General features: G+C 44.2%; 1 protein-coding gene across 1 annotated transcript; it reads right to left on the reverse strand.

The window, feature by feature from the left end:
- Nucleotides 1–1781: 1781 nt before the first annotated feature.
- On the reverse strand, nt 1782–10932 carry AQP8 (aquaporin 8). Its single transcript, XM_037813829.1, has 5 exons — nt 10682–10932; nt 7613–7739; nt 5102–5316; nt 3206–3340; nt 1782–1992 (listed from the first exon to the last, which is right to left on the reverse strand). The coding sequence occupies exons 1-5, from the start codon at nt 10921–10923 to the stop codon at nt 1782–1784; spliced, it is 930 nt and encodes a 309-aa protein (XP_037669757.1). The 5' UTR covers nt 10924–10932.
- Between the last annotated feature and the right edge of the window lie 4610 nt (nt 10933–15542).

A 15542-nucleotide genomic window follows, 5' to 3' on the forward strand; every position in this document is an offset into this window, starting at 1 on the left:
GAATAATAAAAGTACCTTATATTGGTTTCCTAAGGCTGCCATAACAAATTATCACAAACTTGGTGGCTTAAAAACAACAGAAATTATTCTCTGTCAGTTTTGGAGCCAGAAGTCTGAAATTAAGATGTTGGCAGGGTAACACACCCTCTAAATGCTCAAGAGGAGACGTTTTCCTTGCCTCTTCCAGTGTCTGGTGGCATTCCTTGGCTTGTGGCAGCATAACTGCAATTTCTGCTTCTCTGTCTTCACATGGCTTTCTTCTGTGTGTCTCTGTGTGACCTTTCTCTGTCTTACATGGACATTCTCATTGGATTCAGGGTCCACCCTAATCCAATATGATTGCATCTCAACCCTTAGCTTAATTAAATCTGCTAAGAACCTATTTCCAAATAAGATCACATTCTGAGATTCCTGGTAGACATGGATTTTGGGGATACACTACCTCGTAAGATCTTTGTGAGGATTAAATGAGATAATGCATATAAAGCATTCAGCACAGTGCCTGGCACATAATAGACACAAAAATATTAGTACATATGTGTATACATCTGTGTATTCACGTATGTACATACAACTTCCTTGTTCTTTACTGGATTTTTCAAAGATTTATTGTATATTGCATTATTTATTCACATTTTTCATTCTCTGAGTGTTCTAATTTGCTTGTTTGTGATTTCTTCATATTATTTACCCCCTTTTCTTTGGGTTTGTTGTTCTTATTTGTTATTCTCTTTTTATTTACAAGAATGTTTTGGATGTTTGGGTATACAGTGTGTCCAATTTTTCATTAGGCAGTCTCTTATATTCTTGATTTTCTCCAGTGAGCATTTTCTTCATTTTTATTCTGGTGAGCATTTTGCTCATCTTGTAGAAGTAGGTGTGCTTTACTTTGTTGATGACAATTCTTTTTCCTAGTACCTCTTTATGATATTAAAATGATCATCACTTGTAAATGGTCCATAGATTCTTACAGAGAAGATACACTCTACTTCTAAGGAATGAAGTTCAGAATATATCTTTTTATCCTTCCTTTTTCATTATACTCATTGTCTTTCATCTAAATGCCACTGTCTCTCCAGGCCTATATTATGCCCCTTGCTCAGACTTCTACCTCCTCAGGAAATCCTTGCAGCTCTGCCCCCCCCCCCCCCCGTGCCCATCCTTATGCCCAACTTGAGTATGGTGTTTGGCTGGATTGGAATGGGCGGTTCTATGTGGTGGATAGTACTGGGCACTAATCTGGGCTCTGGACTCTAGGTTAGGCTTTTGAGTAGGGTCCTGAGGTCTGTAGACCCTGAGGTCTAGAATGGGCTATGAGCTCCAGACTGGGCTGTAAGATGGGTCTAGCTGAGTGACAGATACGATCTGGATGTACTGCACTCTATGTACCTACCTTGGCACTAGACTCTAGGCTGGACTCTAAGCTTACCTAGACTCTGGATATCCAAAGACCTATTCTAGGCTTTTGCTTGTTTTCCAGCAGTGCCCATTTCTGAAATGAAAGGTAAGCCAGTGGGCACGTGGAAGGAAATACTGGACTATTTATTGCAAAGCTATCTTGTCAATTAGGAAGCAAGGAAGTAGTCAGGACACAGAAGGCCTTTCTGTGACAGAGAAATCAAGGAAACAGAAGGAGAAAGAAAGGAGGTAGGAAAAATGAGCTGATGTTCATAAACAGCCACCTCTTCCAACTGCTCCTGGGACCTTCCCTATCAAGAAAACCTCTTCTATTGTCCTGTTTCCACTTCCCTCTGGGAAGTGAAGACAACACATTCCCCAGGCTATGGTTTCTGATGAGCACGAAGGAATTTGAGCATAAGCAACTTAGCAGCAGTCTGAGAAGTCAGGCCGAAGTCAGAGGAAGCAAGCCAGTTGCTCCTCTGGGCTTCTGCCTTAGCAGAAAATGCAGAGGTTGACCTGTCTGCAGTCCAGGATGGGTCAGCTGAGGGCACCTGGGGCAGCAGGAATTCCACTGGTTCAGCTTCACTGGCCCTTTAGGATTAGGCGGATTTTCCCATCTCCAATGAAGAACCTACAAGAAAGATGGTCCAGTGAGGTGTCTGAGCCCCTGGAGGAGAGACCCAGCCCTCCATCAAATGTCTCGAGGCCCAGAAGTCTCTGGAGAAATACATTCCTGAGCCTTTCCAACCTCAAGAGCCAGATCCCCTTGAGGAGAGAGAGAAACTGTTTTCTGTTTGGTTTCCAACTCTTTTCATGAAGATGCTCATCTCTGTCATTCTGAAAGCAACAGACAGAGGATTATTAGTGACACTTTTTGCTAAGCCTCAGATTAAGTCATGAAAGCTCCTGGGACTGGAGATGGGCAATGGTACAAGCAATCTAGAACATCCCAGCCCAGTACCCACCCTCTCCCAGACAATGGGAAACTTGTACCAAATTTATACATTAATCCCTGAACTACCTAGAGCAGACTTTCTGGTAATATCACCTGATTATCCATTATACAACTCCAGGGAGCACTGTTCACATGGTTCTTTATATAAATGGAGCCCTCTGATATTTACATGGTTTTCCTATATAAATGGGGCCCCCTGGAGTTGAACAAAACCCCTATGGGAAACTCCTCTTCCCCTACTCTCCTTCCATATGGTTGTTCAGGTAAGGCTGACCTCATCCCCACTCCAGGGATAGGCTCATGCTCCAGACATAATAAATAAGAGTGCCTTATTCCCATGGCAACAGTGATTGGCTCAGAGATAGGCAAATGACCCAAACTGTACCAATCCAAACCGTGAACATCAGACCCAGGACTTTTGCTTAGAGCTGTTCTATTCCCTATGGAGTGACTAAGCTTCTAGGATATAAGCCTAGAGTGACTGGTGAACATCTGCCTCTACTGCCTAAGTACAAAGCCTACACAGAGGAAAGTAGAGTCTATAGAGATGGAGAAAGACCAACTTCTGAAGATGTTATTTGAGCACCTCCCTGAAGTAAATGCTACTTGTGAACTTTTCATTTATGTTAGCCAATGAATTCCTTTTCATGACTTAAGCTGTTTTGAGTTGGATTTCTGTCACTTGCAATCAAAGGTGTTATAAGGACCCATATTCTTTGCCTCTGAAGAAGATTCCCTGTTCCCTTCTCTCAACCCAATAAAGCCTAGCCCTGTATCCCTGGGCTCTCGGGAGGCTGTCACCAGCTAGTACTTGTCAGAGGGACCAATGACCCTTTGTGGTACCCCTACCTGATGAGCACTCCTACAAGCAGGGCAGCCAGGAACGGGCCCAGCCAGTAGATCCAGTGGAAGTCCCAGTGGTTGGCCATCACAGCAGGTCCAAAGGCACGGGCAGGATTCATGCAGGCTCCAGACACAGCACCCCTGCAAACCCCAGCCACACTGGTCAGCAAGGTCTCAGCCAGGCCCCAAATCAACTTCATTTTCCTGACTAGGCCTAGATTATATACCACACAGAACATGTTTCTAAGCTACTATATCATGACTTCCTGGGTGTATCCCAAAGAAGACCCAGGTAAAGAGGTTATTAACACTAGGAAGCAAAAGGCTTGACCTTTCCCTGGGCATGTAGCCTGCCACTCCTTGCACACTCTTCTTGCAGAATGTCCAACAAAGGATGCCTGTTTAGTGATAGCAGGAAGAGACAATAGATCTAGGTCCTCTCCAAAGACTATAAAGCAAAGTCAAGAGTTATCAATCTTGTGAACTTGGGAATCAAGATATCCTGGATTCAAAACCCAGCCTAGCTATTTCTAGCAGCCTGACCTTTGTTTAACCTCTCTGTGCTTCAGTCTCCTCATTGGTAAGATTGGAATGTTGTCATAGGTCATTGGCAGGAGTGAATGAATACATATATAGCCCCATGCCTCAAAAAAAATTCATGTACAACAAGCATTAACTATACTATAGTTCACTCAGGATGAGGCCCTTGTTGAACTACAAGCTTGGGTCCCAGGGTCTGCTATAGGGGGACTGTTTTCCAGGTGCACCCTTCTGGATCTGGTGCCTGTATCCTTGCTCTGCTCACTCAAACTGGGGTGTCACAGACTTCAACCCACCCCATTCATGCTCAGGAGCCAAGGTCAAAGGAATAATTCATCAGGCTTATAAGTGAACCAAATACCATTGTGGGACAGGAAAGCATTGCCACAGCTTTACCCACACACTCCCCAGCCCTCTTAAGATGAAACCTCAAAAGATGGAGAGTTGTAGACCTGACTCAGGCAAAAGGCTAGATTTGGTTCTGTGTCCAAAAGAAACAGAGTTGGACATCAGGAAGGGGCTCCCTCATCCCCTTTAGCAGATCCGTCACTTAATTTGTCACTATCCAGTGACCTTAATAAGCCACTTCTGTCCATTCTGAGACTCAGTTTCTTAAGCTATAAAATACAAAAACAATCCTTGGTCCAACCTTGCCTCCTTAACTCCTTCCCATGCCTGCTGAGAGGCTCAAAATAAATGTGCTATCTGTGAACTTTTCAATTGTTAGCCAATCAATTCCCCTTTATGACTTAAGCTGCCTTGAGATGGATTTCTGACACTTTCAATCTAAGATCTTAGATAGACCTATATTCTTTGTCTGTGAAGAGGCAAATAATGGGTATGGATGTTCTTTATAAGCCAGAGGCTAAAACCTGGCTGCCCTCTAGCTGAATTAACACCACTAGCAGAAATATTTTGTTTATCCTACAAAAATCAGAAATTTGCATGTAAAAATCTGGCTTCCCTGGAATAAAATTTGAAGTGTCATCCCAGGCCCACATTCCCACAAGGCAGTAACTTGCTAGACCTGAGAAGTGGTAGCCTTCTTAGATACTATAGTCCCCACCACTCCCTGTTGGCTGCCCAATACCAGCTCACTCTCTTCATTTTTATTACCTTCCCAGCCGATAGTGCAACTGACTCTATAAAGCAAAGTCAAGTGGTTGTCAACCATGTGAAATTTGAAGTCAAGAGGACCTAGGTTCAAAATTCATTCTAGCTATTTCTGGCTGTGTGACCTTTGTTTACCCTCTCTGTGCTTCACTCACTGGAAAAATTGGGGTAAACTCTGCAGGCCTGACCCCCTCCAGGTCTGGGCCCCATCTCCTCTTCTGTGGGTCTCCGCTGCTGAGGGGAGCTCACCCTGCCAGGATATCCACAGTGACAGAGAAGCCAATGGAGAAGGGGGCCAACGGGCTCTGGGTCCTCTCGTTGATGGCACCCATGCACACAGACAGTATCAGCAGGGCTGTCAGGATGATCTCTGCCACCACTGCCCCTGCCACCTGCCCAGACTCCTGGACTGTTACAAAGGCCGCCCCGGATGCATTCCAAAACCTCTCCTCAGGACTCACCACCTAAGGAGAGAAGCAGTTCAGCCTCACAGTGGGCAGAGAGATAGCTGGGAGCAGAAGGGATGGGGTCAAAATATACACACACATACCCCCTTTAGAACTAGTAAGGTTTATGGTTAAGCATAAATGGGCCCACCACTTTGCAGTCAGATGGATCTGAGTGTCTATCCCAGCTCCACCACTTTTTACTCTCAGTCTGTGTGAGTTATTCAACCTTTCCAAGCCTCGTTTTGCTCAACTGAAAAAATGGTGAAAACCCAGCGGTGGCTCCAGATATTGTAGGCCTGAAGCTTATGTAACTTGCGTGACCCTGTATTGTAGGCCTGAAGCTTATGTAACTTGCGTGACCCTTTTTGAGTAAAAGAATACAAAAAAAATCTTACTTTTGCAGACTTTACAAATACATGCATGTAATCAGGTGACCACATTACTAGGTCCCTGTCGGTGTCTTGGAAGGGGCCTGTGCAAGGAGATCCCTGAAGCTTAGGCTCTATTAGCTTCATAGTCAGGCTCAGTGATTATCATAGCCCCTGGAATGGGAAAACAGTGGAGCAGACTAGCTGCTGGACTTGGGTCCGAAGTTTGGGCTCTGCTGCTTATCAGCTGGTCTGAAGTTGAGCAAGGTGCATACTTCTCTGTGTATCCGTTGCCTTATCTGTAAAATGGGGATGATCATAGTAGTTCCTAATTTACATGTAAAGTCCTTGGAGGGCCTGACACATCATGAAGATTCTCTAAGGACTTGCTATGGTTTCTCTTGAATTTGTTGGAAGACTAAATGTATAGTGCTTGGCAAACAGTATGTTCAGTGCTAAGTATAGTAGATGCTGCTCTGAGCTTATCACCATGTTTGACAAGTTGGCAAGTGGCAGGGTTTGAAGGAGAGTCTGGGCAATGTGTTCCATAGAGAATCAGAATGGGAAGTTCCTGGCCGCTTTCTACAGCCAGGGAAATAAGGCTGCAAGTCTCAAATGGGGGCATGGAGAGACAGAGTAGGGGGTAGACAGCAAAATGGAACCTGAGACCAAAGCCTAGAGCTTAGAGCTACAGACAGAACCCTAGTCAGGTTGACAGGGCTCCTCCCATCCATCCACAGCATCCACACGCACATACCAAGCAGAGCCTACACCTTGAGGGTTCTCTGGTTGGATTAAAGCTTAAGGAGAAAAGGAGAGAGAGAAGGGGCAGGGGGGATAAGAATAAGGGAAGCCAGGACAGGGTTTTGAAGAGTCAGGCTAGTTCGGGAGCAGCCCATGAAAATGAACTTGGTCAAGGGAAGGAGAGTAAGAACTTATAAGCCTGGAGAGGGTCTCCTGGCCACCAGGTAAACAACAAAAGAGTTATGATCCCACCTACAGCTCTCAGTCTTTAGTGTATTCAGCAAATTACCTCGGGATCTTGTTAAAATGAAGATTCTGATTATGTAGCTCTGGGGTAGGGCCTGAAATTCTGCATTTCTAACCAGCTCCCAGGTTCAGCTGCAGCTGCTGTCTCCTGGACCACATTTTGAATAGCAGGACTCAGTCATGACAGTGAGAAATTGCTTCCAGGTCTGTAGAATAGTGGCAGCTTCTGCCAGTCTGGTAACGGATGTGTGTGTGGAGGAGGGAAGGTGTATGGATCTGAAGGTCCAGGGTGATCCATCCTGGAATTATGTGTGGAACTGCATGGGCCCCTTCTTCTTGGAGATGGGAACTCTCAAAGCCCCTTTGCCTTCTGGGGCTGAGAGGAAGAGTTAGCCTTCCTATTGGGATGGAAGGATTCAAAACATAAATTGAATATTAACTCCCCTCAGAGGTAGAGTAACTCATTTTAAAGGTGAGAATACAACAGGGAGGTTAGTTCAGGAGTTTTCCAGGACATTAACCATATTCACCCCTTTATCCTCAGTCAGTGCTCAGTGAGATGTGGAAGAAAGGAAGGAAGGAAGGGAGGGAGGAAGAAGGAAGGAAGGAAGGAAGGAACGAACGAACGAACGAACGAAGGGAGGAAATTCAAATTATCCAAATCTAATCCAAAGCCAGAAATGAGCTCAGGAGGAGAAACCTCAATTCCTGAATCTTGCTTTCTAGTCTGCTCAGGGAAAGGCTATATCCAGACATGGACAAAACAGGTTGGGTTTGGAGGGAACCAAGGTCAAAGGGCCTTTCAGTGTCCCCATCCCCATGAGGAAAGGGTCCATCCAGTTCTACTGGAGAAACTAGCAGAGTTGGCGAGTCCCTCCCATCCCTCCCCCACACACATCCAGCAGCTCCATTGGAGTTAAACCACCAGCGCAGCCCCTTTAGGAATTACCCACCTTGGCCAAGGCAGCCCCAATCAGCCCCCCACACAGCTGGGATATCCAGTAAGGAAGGAGCATCATCAGGTTGAGGCCTCCAATCAGCATGGCCGCCAGGGACACTGCAGGGTTAAAGTGACCACCACTGAAACCAGTAAAAAGAGAAGAAATTCATGAGGCCGAGGTCCAGAGAGGAAATGTGCCCCAAATACCCCTGGCTGTCTTTGCAGGGCCAGAGCCAGTCAAGGGCCCCAGACCAAATAGAGATGGGCTTCAAATCTCTCCAATTTATCCTGAACTTCCAGGTGGTGGGGTGAGGGGTAGGAGGTGAGCCAAGGCAGGGAAGATCAGCCCCTGTTCTGCCTTAAGCCCAGACCCCAGAATGGCCTTAGAGCAAGAATGTATAGGGAGACTGTCAGCTCTTTCCAGACTCCCTCAGTGTTCCATCCCTTTAGAGATATGGCCACAGAAATGACCACTGGTCTGACTGAGACCCCAGACACCAAATCAGTAGCCCAAGAGATCTCTCTTTGCCTCCTTGTAAATAATCAGATTATAGGTTCTGGATGGAAATAGCATTGAGAATTCAGGGGAGAGACAGAGGTTCAAGACTGGGTTAGGGTCATAACTTGTGTTTGGGATATGGATGGGGATTGCACAGTGTTGGAACTTGGGGGTTAAATGGTAGGTTCAAATCGTCCAGCCCCCAATTGCTCATGGTAAAGAGCCTTCTCTTTCATCAGGATGCCCAAACAGCCCAGGCCCCAGAGCTAGGACGCCACCAAGTCCTCCTGCAACTCCCATCAATATCCCATCCAGTCACACTTTGATAGAGGAACGATCCTCAGAGGCTCACCTATTAAACCCCTCTGGTCCATCAGGGATGGACACATCCATAAAAGGGAAAGTGACTCTCAAATACCATGTCATGAAAGAGCCCAAGTGCCCCACCCTCCCAAATGTTAAAAGCCCACCAGCAGATGTGACCACCCCAATGGACACAGGGACATTGCTATAAGACTGGAAAGAGGATCAAGCTCTGGACAAAAGAAGGACCTATGCTTTGCCCAAGAGCTCTGATATCTCAAGACGAGCTGCCCCCAACTTGTCTGGTCCAGCTCGATGCCCAGACCCTCAGAGGAGCTTTGTGAGTGGTTTAGAAGCACCAGATGATGCTCAGCCTCAATAAGTTGGGGAGGGTGCAACCAGGAAAGGGCTGCCTACTTGGTTTCAATATAAGTCCATGACCAAGTTTAGCCTGGACTCTGTGAAAGCATAGACATGAGGGTGAGAGTGAGGGGTTGGCCTTGCACAGGAGACTGTAGAATTAGAACCTTTTCAGGCTATCGGCCTCTCTGCCACTATCTCCCTGGTCCACAAGAGGGGAGAAATTGTTACCTAGAGCATGGTGCCTCTAACAGGAGAGGGCTGGACCATCTGAAGACCACACATCTTCCCTAGATTAACACCACACTCAACATTAATGCAATCAAGATACTTTCTTAGTTCATTCGTTCATTGTTCACCCAACAAATATCTATTGAACATCTACTGTGTGCCAGACACCATGCTGGATGCCGTACATACCTTGTATCATAGTCACCCTACAGCCTTAAAGTCAGTGTCTGGCACACAGTAGATGTTCAGTAAATATTCATTGAAAAAGAAAATGATTGAATAATAGGTTGGTATTACAGAGAAGCAGTATACGCCAATGCATAAAGGTGGTCTCTCCAGGCAGCTAGCCTGGGTTCATTTCCCAACTCTGCCACTGACTAGCTGTGTGACCTTGGGCAAGTTGCATAACCTCTCTGTGTCTCATTGATCCCTTCCTTGTAAGGCTATTGCAAGGATATAATGAAATAATACATGTAAAGCACATAGAACTAAGTCTGGCGTATTATTAGTACTCAATAAATATCAGCTACTATTATATCCCATTTACACTACTCTGCACAGAGAGGTTCAGCTATTTACACTGGTCACTGAGCTAAGAACTGACAAAGATTGCTTTCAACCTTGGACACATCTAAAAGAAAAATCATGTGCTTTTCCTTTCAGCCACAGCTTCCTTAGGACATTTAAAGAGAGACATTAAAATTCTCCGTTTGTCTATTCTGGTGTTCTTAGAAACAGTATTTCAATTTCTTTGTTGTATTCTAGTTTCTGAGTGAAATTGACTATAGACCCACCTGTCCTAGATAACCACCCAGGTGCCCCATTTCAGATAATTGTCATTACGGTTGGCTCCCTGGAAACCCATGGAGCACCCCACTGAGCTCCCATCTGCAATGGCAAAAAAGTCCCCAGAAAGTGCTATGCAACAGGAGCCCCACCCCTCTCCCTGCCACCCTTGCTGCTCACTTTTGATATGCCAGGACTGCTGCAGGTAGGTGTGTACCCAAGTGGGAACCCCTACCCCTAAACCATTCTTCTGTACATGTCTGTCCTCCCACAGGCAACCCCCTTCTAATGATAACAGTAACACAGCAATCAAAATTGATTGGGGGCTTAACAGGTGCAGAGCTCTTTACACTTGTTATATTATCCTCATGTCTTAATCTTAATCTTAATTCTCATGCCTCCCACATGAGGCACTCAGCGGTGGGTGCTGGGAACTTGGCCTTGGCTCCTGGCTCTGCCATTTGCTAGTCGTATAACCTTGGACAAATTACACTCCTCTTCCACAGCTGTGAAATGGGGCTGGTAATAGTACCTACCCTATGGGGTTGTTGTGAGGATTAAATGAGTTAATATCCATAAAGTGATTAGAATAGTGCCTGGCCCATGGTTAGCATATAGACATATAAACATGTAGGCTTGAAAAACAATAATAGTAATTTTTTAAAATACTCTATCATTCCCATTTTATAGGTAGGAACCTTGGGTTTGGAGAGTGATTTTCCCAAGGCCACAGAGTTAGAATTTGAACCCAGGAAGTCTGACTCCACATCCACACTCCTTTCCACAGTGCCCCTTGGAATCTTCAGTATGTGCCCAGGGGGTCCCTGCGATTGCTCCCGGCTCTGCTTCCCAGCCCCCGCATCCCAAGTGAGCACCAGGGTGAATGCTCAATGCTATTCTCACCTGATGTTCCCCAGCGTGGCGATGATAAGGCCCAAAGACAGCCCATGGGCCAGGGCCGGCTGCAGCAGCCCAGTATCCATTCCATTTTCGATGACCGACAGGCACCCAATGAAGATGAAGAGAGCAGAGCCCAGCAGTTCAACCAGACAGGGCTGCATGAACTGCTCATACCAGGACGCTCGCCACAAGCTACCTTCTCTTTGTTCTTTTGCCTTGTCATTGCCAAATTCAAGGTCACACATTGATGCCGCTGACTGCAATAGGAAAAAAAGGAGAGTGGGCATGGGTGGGAAGAAAGCCCAAACAGAAGACCCAGCTTCCACCCCTTGAATTAATTCTCAGCAGCCACTTGCACCACCAAGTTGGAGAAGAAATGCCAACAGAGGGCTCACCTCTCCCGACATCAGAGCTGAGGTGGGATAGGAATTGGAGCTCTTGCTGAGCTGGTGGGAAACCTGCACCTGGTCTCCTGGACACTCTTATCTCCAGGACAAGGGCCGCTGATTCCACTACAGGCTCTAATGCTTTTATAGGGCCAAGAAAGCAGTAAAGTCCAGGTGGGAGGTGACCCTGAAGCCCAGAAGAAGAAACATTTTTTTTTTTTTTTATCTCAACAGGGCGGGGCAGAGTGGGTCAAGGATTGCTGAGCTTTCAGTCAACAAGGGGAAAAGGCAGTGGCTTGGTTGCTTCATCTGGTGACTGCATTACACGGCTCACACAGCAGGAGATGGAGTGTCTAGCTCTCCCCAGTTCCCCTTGGTCACTCATTGGTTTCCATCAGAGACCAGCATATGTGCGTGGACTTGAGGGAGGGCCTCATCAGGTTGGGGCTGCACATGTTAAGTAACAGCAAACTCATCTTCAATTATTTTTTCCATGGACTCCTATGGACATGTCCTCCTATGTGAGGCGTCAATACTTCCACTCTACTAGCCTGATCTAGGGCTGAGTGTATAGATGGATGATCAGTTCACTGATAGGTAGAAATACAACAGGGGCTAGCAAGAGGCAGTGTGGTACATGGGAAAGCCCATGGACTTTGGAAACATGCTGCCTGGGTTTAATCCCAGCTCTGCTGCGAACTAGTTATGTAATCTTGGGCATGGTTTTTAACCTTTTTGTATCTTAGTTTTTTTAATCAGTGAAGTGGGGTTGATAGTGACAGTGGCAGTGTCACAGGGTAGTGAGAGTTACATGAGTTAATATATATAAAGTACTTACAATAGTGCCAGACACATAAGTACATACCATGTCTATTATTAAAATATGTATACATATGTGCTATAACTAACATTTATTGAGCACTTTCTATGTGTCAGGAACTGGGCTAAGTACCTTATATGTATTATCTCATTTAAACCTCACAACAATCCTATCAGGTAAGTACTACTATTACAGACATTTCAAAGATGAGAAAAGAGAATTTTAGGAAGGTCAAGTTTCTGAGGGTTGTACAGCTTGTCTGATTGTAAAACTATAGACTAAGCCTCTGCACTCTGCTGCCTTTTTAATATAGATGGATGGATGGATGGATGGATGATGGATGGACTGATGAACCGATGGATTGATGGATGGATTGATGGTTGGATGAAAGGATGAATGGAAGGTGGAAGAAAGGAAAGAAGGAAGGAGGAAGTGAGGAATTGGGGAGGGGAGGAAGGAATGAAGACAGAGGATGGGAGGAAGGGTGGATGGGAAGGAGGGAGGAGAGATGAGTTTCTTTGTTCATCCTTTCAACAAATGTTTAAATACTGTGAGCAATCACTAAGAGCTGGCTGGAGATGTAACAGTGAACAGGACAGGCAAGAATTCTCGTCTGTGCTCATAACTATCGTCTCAGTGTTTATATCTATAGCTAGCAATAGACACATAATTTCAGAGATGAGGGAATCTTAATGATAATTTCTACCATTTATTGATCACTCAGTACATTTTCAATGCTGTGCTAAGCACTCTGTATAAATTCACAACAGCTTTATTATATAAATCCTATTATTCACTATCCCCATCTTCAGATAATAAAAACAAAACACACAGAAGTTAAAGAACTTGACCAAGGTTCTGTAGATAAAAAATAACCACTTCAGGACAGAAACAGATATATCTAGACAAGAGTTTGGCAGTTTGCCGATAGCTTGTGTAATTAGATACCTAGGTATGCAGTGTACTTGTTGGACATTTTCAGGACTTGGAAGATTTAGGATTTGCTCTTTTACTGATTATCTTTAGACCTGTTTTCTCCCTCCTCCACATCCCACAGCACATTGTGCAAGACATTGCCTCCTATACTCCTCCTCTCAGTCCCGTAAATTGCAACACAAGACAGTCTTCCCAATCTCAGCTTCCTCTTCCCCCTCATTCTTTGCCCAAATCTTGTCACTCCTGCGTCCTTATTATTTCTTTCCCATCTGAGCCCAGGCCTTCATCAGTTCTTTTTTTTAAATTCAATTTTATTGAGATATATTCACATACCATACAATCGTCCACAGTGTACAATCAATAGTTCACAGTATCATTATATAGTTGTGCATTCATCACCACAATCAATTTTTGAACATTTTCATTACCACACACAAAAAAGAATAAGAATAAAAGTTAAAGTGAAAAAGAACACCCAAAAACATCCCCTATGCCCCATCCTTCCCTATTATTCATTTACTTTTTGTTCTCATTTTTCTATTAATCTGTCCTTACAATGTATAAAGGGAATGGAAGCCACAAGGTTTTCACAATCATACAGTCACATAGTGCAAGCTATATAGTTAAACAATCATCTTCCAGAATCAAGGATACTGGGTTGCAGTTTAACAGTTTCAGGTATTTCCTCCTAGCTATTCCAATAAACTAAAAACTAAAAAGGGATATCTACATAATGCATAAAAATAACCTCCAAAATGAACTCTTGGCTCTCTGTGAGATCTCTCAGCCACTGAAACTTTATTTTGTTTTATTTCTCTTCCCCCTTTTGGTTCAAGGTTTTCTCAGTCCCACAATGCCAGGGCTAAGCTCCTCCCAGTGAGACATGTCCCATGTTGCCAGGGAGATCCACACCCCTGGGAGTCATTTCCCACTTAGGGAGAGGGCAGTGAGTTTACCTGCCAAGTTGGCTTAGAGAGACAGGCCACATCTGAACAGCAAAAGAGGTTCTCTTGGGGTGACTCTAGGATACAATTTTAAGTAGGCTTAGCATCTCCTTTGCAGTAATGAACTTCATAAAGGCAAGCCCCAAGAGCTAGGTCCCGGCCTTCTAAATTGGTAGCCCTCAATGTTTGTGAGAATATCACTAATTCCCAGGTGGGGAAATTTAATATTTCCACATTTCCCCCCAGTCCCTCAAGGGGGCTTTGCAAAATACATTCTTATTCTCTGCCCAGATTACTCTGGGATGTATTGGGGCTTTACACTAATCTGTACAAACAAGTCAGATTTCACTCCATATTCAATGTTCCATGTAATTATATTGTTTGAATAAACTGACCATTTACCCTTCAATCTGATTTACCTTAGTCCTAACCTAGTCCATTTAGTTCATATCTCTAGTTGAAGTCTGATCTCTTTTCAGACTCCTTAATGTTTGCTGTATGGGCTAATGCTGATATTTATAGCTCCTGGATTCTGGCTCTTGGTCTCAGGTGTCACAAAGATATCCAAAGTTCCAGGGACTGACCAGGTTATACACAAAGAGCCATATTAATGTGGCATAATGATGTTTTTATTTTCATTTCCGGTTTGCTTTACATCCTGTCCTCAATGTCCATTCACCTTGCAACTTCACCCCTTCTTGCAGCAGCCCAATGTTCCATTGTACATATATACCACAGATCACCATTCCATTCATCAGTCGATGTGCCCTTAGGCCACCTACATCCACTTCAAATCGTGAATACTGACACCATAAACCCCACTGTGCAAATGTCCATTCATGTGCCTCTTTTTGGTTCTTCCAAGTATATTCCCAATAACTGAGTTGCAGGACTATATAGCAACACTGTGCTTAGCTTCTTGTGAAACCGCAACACTGTCGTCCAAATGGGCTGCACCATTCTACTTCCCCACCAATGGTGATTAGGTACCTCCCTTTCTCCACATTTCCTCCAGCACTTGAATCCTCTGTTTATTTTTTAGATAGTTTTATTCACACAACATAATTCCATCCTAAGTAAGTAATCAATGGTTCCCTGTCTAATCACATAGTTATGCATTCACCACCACTATCTATAGAAGGACATTTCCATTTCTTCCACAAAGAGGAAGAGGCAAAAAAGTAAAAAGAAAAAAGAAAAAGAAAGAAAAAAATGACAACTAAAAAGCAAAAAAATAAAAAATAAAATAAAAATAAAATACAATAAAAAAGTTAGAAAACAACACCCATGCCAAGAATTCCCTTATATCCTCCTCTTACAGACACTTAACTTTGGTGTATTGTCCTTGTTACAATTTATGGAAGCATATTACAATGTTACTGTTAACTATAGGCTCTAGCATGTGTCGATTGTATTTTTCCCCGATACCACCCCCTAATTAACAACTTTTACAGTTGACATTCATTTGTTGTCCCTCATGTAAAAATATATCTGTACATTTAATCACAATCTTTGACCACTCTAGGATTCACCAAGTTACACAGTCCAAGTCTTTATCTTCTATATTTCCTTTTGGTGTCCTATGTGCTCCTAACCTTCTTCTTTCGGCCATACTCACAGTCATCTTTGTTCAGTGTACTTATATTACTGTCCTACCATCACCCAATATGGTGCTCCAAATTTCTGTCTCCTATCAAAAAGATAATACTAATGCTCCCTTTAGTGTTTCCTGTAGAGCAGGTATCTGGTTCACAAACTCTCTCAGTGTCTGTTAGTCT

This window comes from Choloepus didactylus, chromosome 21 (assembly GCF_015220235.1).
Source record: "Choloepus didactylus isolate mChoDid1 chromosome 21, mChoDid1.pri, whole genome shotgun sequence".
Classification (NCBI taxonomy): Eukaryota; Metazoa; Chordata; class Mammalia; order Pilosa; family Megalonychidae; genus Choloepus; species Choloepus didactylus.